Raw genomic sequence first — 9,476 nt, 5'->3', positions numbered from 1 at the left:
ATAAAACGATAATGTTTATAAAAATGGTAATAACTATAATATAATAATACAACAATCCAAAATAACAATAATTATGATCTTATATTATCTTTTTTGATCTGATTTAATATGATATAAAATAATTAATAAGGTCCTGAAATAAGTTCATTAAACAGATCCTCATACTTTCCCATCTATATCCACCAATTAAAAATAATTATTAGTAAACGAATATTCAACATTTCAACCCACATTTAACAAAAGAAACACAACTTACCTAGCTTTCAAAAGAAGCTAATAAAGGCAGGGGAATGTACTAGTAGAATAAATTGCACAAACAAATCTTTTATGTGTGTAGAGTGTAACAAAATTTAGTAATTAACTACAGTTCCGTGTATAATCTGTACTAAAGAAGTATAAGTACCAAAGATCGTAATCAATATACTTAACACGATGATACCTACCACTAATACCCCCTCGCCTCTCCGATAATTACCTGAGATCTTTAAATAGCATAGGCAAGGAAGTGTTATTGACGCGGTAATGCTTAAAAATGCTCCGACAAGAGACATGAGATATCCGAATAAAGGCACAACCAACGCTACAATGACTTGAGAAGCAACCAAACCTGTTCTTACAAAACATTTGAAGTACTTTTTCTTGTGATAATTTGGGAACCAACTCTCGGTAGAATTCACAACAGGTTCTAACATTAGTGCATATTTGGATAGAGGATTCACCAACGTTGTATATATTGCAATTTTGGAGCTCAGTTTATCAGTTGGTAGGTTAAGGGTTATTTGAGATTCAACTTTGGAACCATACATCAGATATCCAATGATGGCCATTGATGCATAACCAATAGTCGAGCAAAGGAAACACATCAGAAGTACCTGCCATTAGAATTTAGAAACACAAACATTTGAATTCCAAGATTTAGCTTCTTTTTTTATATGTACTATCAATACTTGCTTGAATTTGAGTAAGCTAGATTTCAATTAACATTTGTGAGAATCAATTTAATTTTTTGACAGGCCAACTGAAGGCAATAAAACAGAAATACTTGAAAGTTTAATAACTTTTACAATAATGAATAATCCCAAGTTTTCTATGTTATCACATGTATCATGTATGTCACTCCATAAAACCCCATGTTTCAGTATTGTTTCAGTCTATTTATATCTTATCTTGAGTAAAAAAAAATGGTATTGTTACGTTGAAAGAATATAGAAAATGTTGAGTAAATAAGAATGTTTACCTTGGAAAACTGTTGTTTTTTCTCCAATGAATTGTACAGTGTAGGAAAAACAGGATGAGCGCAATAGCAAAAGCCGTATAAGCTTATAGCTGTAGGAATGCCTGACCAGTTAAAAAGATCCCCTTTGCTGTGAAATCCAATCCCATCAAACGTGCCAACAGATAAAATTGACACAATAATAACCACAGAAGCGAGGACACCAGTTGCAGAGATGTAAGAAAGAATACTCAAGTCATCCAACCAAACTGAAGGAAGAATAATAAGTGCAGTAATCAACACGAAACTCTCTTTTCCTCCAAGTTGCAACCAAGAGGTTTCTATTTTTAGGTCAGGAAAAAGGTTATGAAGATTGTCTCCTTCTAATATAAGGAAACCTGTAACAACCAAGTACAACTCTGTGCACATAAACACCGATGTTATTGTTCTTCCGATCCTCCCAAATGCACGCTCCCCTATATCAGGGTAAGTTCTTATGCTTGAATCTCCTTCCATGCATCGCTTTATAAGCAACCCAGTGTAGAATGCTGCCATGGCCACTAGGAAAATAGATAACAAGCTCAACCATCCACCCGAAGCTAGGGCATATGGTACGGATAGTATCCCAACCCCTGTTAATAAAAGTTTACAATATAATGCAAGTAATTAACTACAAGTGCCAACATGAAAACTAATCAATCCAAACATAACATCAATATGACAATATTGGTGCTTGAGTTTAAAACTTTCGATATTGTCTAGTCTTTTTGTTTTTTCCAAACCAAAAATATCAAACTTCTGTAGTAATACATAATTGAACAAGCCTTTATTATATTCTACTTCAGAACTCAGAAGACAAAAGGAGTAAATGTATGATGGATTACTATTTACTAGTTGTTTTTGTTTTCTTCACTCTTGGTCAATCTTTTATTGTTAGGACTTAGGAATTAGGATAGATGAAGTCGTGATTAGATGACCTTGTTAACATTAATTGTCAATATAATTTTACTATCTTCGAAAAATACAATTGAAATCCTCTTCTTCTCTAATAATTATACTGTATTTCCCAATTGCTAACAAAAATCATACAATGAAACTACAAAGTAGCGATTGGTGATACTAGTTTACTAAGAACCTAGCTTTAAGATCTGCTCATTGTCACAAAGCTAGTTTAAATTTAAGAAGACCAAAAAGGGATAGAGAAAAAGAAAGTGAACCTGAAAGAAGGTTCATGCCATTGAAGAATGTCATGTAGGAAGAAGCGTAGCCTTTTTTAGGCTCAAATTCACTAGTTTTCAGTAAGGGTTGCAAAAGTAAACCTCGATTGGCATCGCTATCATATTCCATTATTGCCTAATTTGATGTCGATTATTTGATGATTAATCAAAGTTATCAGGCTAATGGTGCGGCCATCAAAATATTCTTGCCCTATTTTGTTTTTTATGTTTTACGGAACTGTGCGATTTGCTTTCCGTCCAAAAATTGAAATGATCAATATGGATTAGACCATGTCAATCACATTGATCCAGTCGCGTAAGAGGCACGATTAAAACGAGATTTCATTTTTTATTTTATTTTTTTCTCCACACTTGTTTCTCCATGATAGTCTAAGATACCTTAAACTCCATCTATCCTAATTTAATTGTCGCATTAAGTTTTTTAGGGATTTTAATGCAAAGTAAATTTGTGCTTATATCTAATAATTTTAATTATAAAATGTAGTATAATCTAATCTAATCTAATATTATATATATATATATATATATATATATTTATATATATATATATATATATATATATATTTATATATATATATATATATATATATATATATATATATATATTTATATATAAATGAGGCATATTTGCTGAAATATTAGAGCGCCACATATGATTACTAATAGTTTCGGCCAATGAAAAATAAGATTTCTAACTTATTTTTGAATTAAAAAAAAATCAAGTGTCAAATAGATAATTAATTAGGTGCCACGTAAATATTTTAATTAATTAATTACTAATATATACAACTCCATCTAAAATAAAACACTCTAATAATTAAAAATTAATCGATTTCCACGTAGATAATTAATTAGGTGCCATGTAGATATTTTAATTAATTAATTACTAATATATACAACACCATCTAAAATCAAACACTCTAATAACTAAAAATAAATCTAAAATAAAACCATCCAAAATCAAACATTAATCTAAAATAAAATAAATAAAATTCAAGGAGGCATATTTGCTGAACTATTAGAGTGCCACCTAGGATTACTAATGGTTTCGGCCAATGAAAAATAAGATTTCTAATTTATTTTTGAATTAAAAAATGCGAGTGCCACGTAGATAATTAATTAGGTGCCACGTAGATATTTAAATTAAATAACTAATTACTAATATATACAATTCCATCCAAAATCAAACGCTCTAATAATTAAAAAATAAATCTAAAATAAAATTCATCCAAAATCAAACAGTAATCTAAAATAAAATTCAACCCAAAATCAAACATTAATCCAATATTAGAGCGCCACATATGAAATCTAATGGTTTCGGCCAATGAAAAATAAGACTTCAAAATTATTTTTGAATTAAAAAGTCGAATGCCACGTGGATAAATAATTAGGTACCACGTAGATATTTCTATTAATGAATTATTAATATTTCTTATATACAATTTCATCCAAAATCAAACACTATAATAATTAAAAATAAATCTTAAATGAAATTCAATCCAAAATAAAAAAAAAAACCAATCTAATCTAATATATAAAATATAACAGTTGATATATATAGGATTTTTATTTTAACGTAACAATTTAATAGAAACTGTGCATCGCACGGGCTAAAATCTAGTATATATATAAATGAGGCATATTTGCTGAAATATTAGAGCGCCACCTATGATTACTAATAGTTTCGGCCAATGAAAAATAAGATTTCTAACTTATTTTTGAATTAAAAAAAAATCAAGTGTCAAATAGATAATTAATTAGGTGCCACGTAAATATTTTAATTAATTAATTACTAATATATACAACTCCATCTAAAATCAAACACTCTAATAATTAAAAAGTAATCGATTTCCATGTAGATAATTAATTAGGTGCCATGTAGATATTTTAATTAATTAATTACTAATATATACAACACCATCTAAAATCAAACACTCTAATAACTAAAAATAAATCTAAAATAAAACCATCCAAAATCAAACATTAATCTAAAATAAAATAAATAAAATTCAATTTAAAATCAAACATTAATCCAATATTAGAGCGCCACGTAAAAAAATCTAATGGTTTCGGCCAATGAAAAATAAGATTTTAAAATTAATTTTGAATTAAAAAAGTCGAGTGTCACGTAGATAAATGATTAAGTGTCATGTAGATATTTTTATTAATTAATTATTAATATTACGCATATACAATTTCATCCAAAAACAAACACTCTCCTAATAATAAAAAAAATCTAAAATGAAATTCAATGCAAAATCAAAAACTAATCTAATCTAATATATAAAAGTGGAATATACATAGGATTTTTTTAAAACATAACAATTTAATAGAACCCGTGCATCGCACGGGCTAAAATCTAGTGTATATATACATAAGGGAGACATATTTGCTGAATTATTAGAGCGCCACGTAGGAAATCTAATGGTTTCTGTCAATGAAAAATAAGATTTCTAATTTATTTTTGAATAAAAAAATCGACTGCCACATAGATAATTAATTAGGCGCCACGTAGATATTTTAATTAATTAATTACAAATATATACAACTCCGTCCAAAATCAAACACTCTAATAATTAAAAAAAATCTAAAATAATATTCATCCAAAATCAAACATTAATCTAAAATAAAATTCAATCCAAAATCAAACATTAATCCAATATTAGAACACCACGTAGGAAATCTAATGGTTTCAGCTAAAGAAAAATAAGATTTTCTAACCTATTTTTGAATTAAAAAAAATTCAGTTCCACGTAGATAATTAACTAGGTGCCACATAGATATTTTAATTAATTAGTTACTAATATATACAACTCAATCCAAAATCAAACGGTCAACTGACAGTCATTATGCATCAGGTTCTAGGATTCGAGATCCCGTTCAACCAGGTTATGTATGCCCCCTCAAAAACTCTTCCTATGGCTTAAAACAAGCTCCTCGAGCTTGATATCAGCGGTTTGCAGATTTTGTAGCCAATGTTGCCTTTGTCAATAGCATATCTGATCGCTTACTATTTTTCTTTCGTTAGGTAAACGATATGGCTTACATTCTGCTCTATTAAATGATTCTTGCCACCTCTTCAGATGCTCTTTTGAAATCTATCTATTATGTCCTTACTCAATTCTGAAATTTCGATGAAGGATTTGGGTACTTTAAGCTATTTTTTGGGCATTGTAGTTACTTGTCACTCGAGTGGTCTTTTCTTTTCTCTGAAACAGTATGCCACTGTTATCATAGAAAAAACATGCATGGCTTCTCGGAAACCCTCTCCTACCCTAGTTGACACAAAGGCAAAACTGAGCGACTCTCTGGGTCCTCCTACCAATTATCCGTCTCACTATCACAGCCTTGTTGGGGAACTTCGGTATCTCACATTCACAAGACCGGGCATCTCATACGCGGTCCAACAAGTATGTCTTTTCATGCATGATCTGCTACAAGACACTACAAGAATTTGTATCTTTAACGACAACCTAATTATGACAGGTCAAAAATCCCGTCACAAAAGGCTTTTGCGACGGGGCTTACAACCAAACTAAGACGGGAACAACAGTTACAAATGTCTTTTACGACGGGTAAACGACGCCCCCCTTTTATGAACCCCTTTCGCGACAGGAAATCCCGTCATTAATCAACGATTTTTGGTCTTTAGCGACGGGATTTTGCGTCGTTAATGGTATAATTTTTTGTAGTGAGAGAATATGAATGCTCTTAAGCATGTGAATCGTAACATACAAGGTACTTTGGACCTTGGATTGCATCTTTATCCATCCTCTATCACCAATCTCATCTCTTATACTGATGCTGATTGGGGTGCTCGGTTGTTCAGATACGAGACGTTGAACATGTGTTTCTTGGTGATAACTGGATTTCATGGTCATCCAAACGACATGCTACACTTCTAGCTCCCGTGAAATATAAAGGAGTCGCGCGCCAATGTCGTATCTAAATCTTGTTGGATTATCTCCAATTAGAAAATCCACTTTGGTCTATTGAGATACTGTGAGTGCAGGCAAATTTTTTCGGGAACCCAGTTCAATATCAAGGTATACGTACTAAACCTATTGAAATGGACATTCACTTCATAAGCGAAAAGGTTTCTAAAGGACAAGTTCGCGTCCTACACATCCCATCTCGTTATCGGATGACATACATTTTCACAAAAGGGCTTCCGCTAGTACTCCTTGATTAATACTACGTACATGTTAACCAAAATTGAGGAAATAAGTATCACCTTTTGAATTTATATTCAATGGTATCCCAATGAAATACTAGGTTCGCCATTGAAAATATGAATAGAAAATGGAAGGAAACAAAGAGTTAAAAAAAGAAAATGGGGAAGAAGGGTTCATGTGGGTCCCATGTGAGATGGTCAATGCCAGACAAAAGAGGCAATTATCCGATTTCAGCGAAAGGTGTTCTTTGACAAAAAAATATTATTTACTACTACTTCCGTTCCTAAATGATCTTCCACTTACTTTTTGCATGGTAATTAAGAAACTTTGGTGAACATATGATGATGGGATAACAAATGGGATAAATGAGTGGCTATAACTTGTTCAACAATGTGAGTGGATAAAAATTAATATTAACGTATTATGAGTAGGTAAGTTATGGTGAATTTCCAGAGTAAAATATTGTAAGTTGCATGTTGTAGTGGACCAAATGAGAATATACATGTAAAATTTATATGTGAAAATTGAATAAAGTAAAGTGTACACAACTTTCACTAACAAATTTAAACGGAAAGCATAAATAGCTTTTAGGAATATAGGTGGTATAAGTTAGGTTTTGGTTTCTCACAAATCTGCTACAAATATAATCCAAAGTAATGATAACATATTAACATATTGAAAATGAAGTGTTGAATTGGTATTGTGTACTGTGTATTTATAATTGAATCAAATCTCAAATATCTACGAAATGCAGCATTCATGAAATATCTATTTTCTAGACGCATTCGGAGAATGATGGTGATGAAGCAGCTATATAAGCCTGTCTATAATGGTTTTAATGATTACTATTACTAAGTTTTCTTATCTTACAAATATTGTCAAAGGTATTAGATTTTTTTTTTTTTTTTTTTTGAGGGAAATGTATTAGATTGATTAAAGCACAAAACAACATTTTTTTCAAAAAATGAAACAAATATAATCCTTAATCACGAAACTTCTAAATAATAAAACAGATAATTGTAGAGTTGTTGTATATCTAGGGTTCTAGTATATTTAGGAAACTAGAGTTGTGTAAGTTTAGGAATCTAATAGAGTCCTAAACATAATAGAGTTATGTTATAATTTCGTACATAAATCAATGATGTAACTAAATTATATTTAAGTCGTTTTCTCCTAATATTCTCTGAGTTTAACATGGTATCAGAGCTATCCGTAATTTTAGATTGATCTCACGCTTCCGCAAAAAATTCTCCGGCCGGTGGGTATGAGTAAAAAAACTCACCGGTTGGATTTTTTAACTCTCTAATATATTTTTTCCTAAATATACTATAACCCTAGATATACCATAACTCTAACACACCCTAAATATACCATATCCATCAATATTTGACAATAGTTTATCAGATAAAAAGAAGGTTTCATTTCTAAATAATGAAACAGATAAATGAAATTTATTGGTCCTCTAAATGGTGTTAAAAGAGATAGAACCTGAAAGAGCATTTAGGCCATTGAAGAACGCCTTGAAGAAAGAGGAATTGCCTTCTTGTATTGAACACTTCAGATTTTTAGCTTCCAATTCATTTTCATTCTCCAAAAGAGGGTGGTTAACCATAGCTTTCTCTTTAACTCCACCCTCCATTACAAAAATACCAACTAACTAGGAGGTACACAAAAACTACTCATATATTTTCAAGTAGAAATATATTTTTTTTCTTTTTCTTTTTGGAGAGAGTAGAAATAATAAACTACCTAGCTTTGTACTGATGGAACTTTAACTAATCGTTATGTCTCTTATTGTTTGCATCCTGCATAAAAGGTATTTCATCAAGAGTTGATGGTTTATAATTGGAAAGACGCAAAAACGAGCGGACCATATGTTTTTGGGTACACAAACTTTTCGAAAAGGCCGATCTATGTTGTTTGGCAGTCTAAAACAGGAAGATTATCTGCACTTGTTATATTCTTTTAATTACTCTTATTGATGTTATTAGTTTTCTTTATTGTAGTTATAAGAACATGAATAAGGAGAGTCTCTGAGAAATGTGAGGCTCTTAATTAGAGTTTGTAAGATTAAATTCTGAAATAAAAGTTACTCCCTCCGTCTCTTTTTGTTCTTTACGTTTTCTTTTTTAGGTATTTCAAAATGTTTTTTACATTTCGTTTTATTTTATCAGACTTATTATTCTATCAAAATCTGTGTCCAATTATTATTTTAACCAATTAAATTCATTGGATCATTTAATCTCTCACACTTTTCCATTGGGACATTAAATTTTTCTCATTTCTCAATATCAGAATTTTGATAAAAGTGAAATCATTATAATAAACGTAATTTATCTTGTTTAAATAAAAATAATTGAGGAATCTCGACGCAAATTAATTAATCGTTAAAACGCGTGAAAAATGTCAAACGTAAAGAACAAAAAGAGAAGGAGGGAGTAGCTCTTATAAATAAGAGTTAGTGTAACATCATTTTGTATTCTTACATAAATGGTTTCTTTGTTTGCCTCATTTATCACTTTGATGAGACCTAAATTACTACCCATACTAAGGTTTTTCACTTATTTTTCCCGAAGTTATCTGAACTGAACTTAACTGAACTTATCTGACCTTATTTGAACTTATCAAACTTATTTTAGTTATAAATTATACTTGGTCAACCCTTATTTTTCATGAACTTATCTGAACTTAACTGAACTTATTTTTCCTGAAATAAGTGGAAATAATATGAACAGAACATAGCCTAAAAATGTTCATAGAAAAAACAAACCTTTATTCTTAGTTTCTTACGTAAAATTATTGGGTTGCATTATAATTGTCTCTTCTCAATCCAACTCCATAAAAGTAAAA

The 9,476-nt window shown here is 30.4% G+C and overlaps 1 protein-coding gene across 2 annotated transcripts; it reads right to left on the bottom strand.

The window, feature by feature from the left end:
- Positions 1 to 277: 277 nt before the first annotated feature.
- Positions 278 to 8,445, bottom strand: LOC110804442 (amino acid transporter AVT1I). Of its 2 annotated transcripts, none has more exons than XM_022010035.2 (3): positions 8,115 to 8,445; positions 1,238 to 1,845; positions 278 to 872 (listed from the first exon to the last, which is right to left on the bottom strand). In XM_022010035.2, exons 1-3 carry the CDS (start codon positions 8,263 to 8,265, stop codon positions 351 to 353), a joined length of 1,281 nt encoding a protein of 426 aa, XP_021865727.1. In that variant the 5' UTR covers positions 8,266 to 8,445; the 3' UTR covers positions 278 to 350. The 2 variants fall into 2 exon arrangements, with proteins under 2 accessions (XP_021865727.1, XP_021865728.1); XM_022010036.2 differs by lacking the exon at positions 8,115 to 8,445 and adding an exon at positions 2,431 to 2,810.
- Between the last annotated feature and the right edge of the window lie 1,031 nt (positions 8,446 to 9,476).

The sequence above is a fragment of the Spinacia oleracea genome, chromosome 1, assembly GCF_020520425.1.
Source record: "Spinacia oleracea cultivar Varoflay chromosome 1, BTI_SOV_V1, whole genome shotgun sequence".
Classification (NCBI taxonomy): domain Eukaryota; kingdom Viridiplantae; phylum Streptophyta; class Magnoliopsida; order Caryophyllales; family Amaranthaceae; genus Spinacia; species Spinacia oleracea.
The sequence above is the reverse complement of the archived record's forward strand: the minus strand, read 5'-3'. Positions and strand labels throughout refer to the sequence as shown.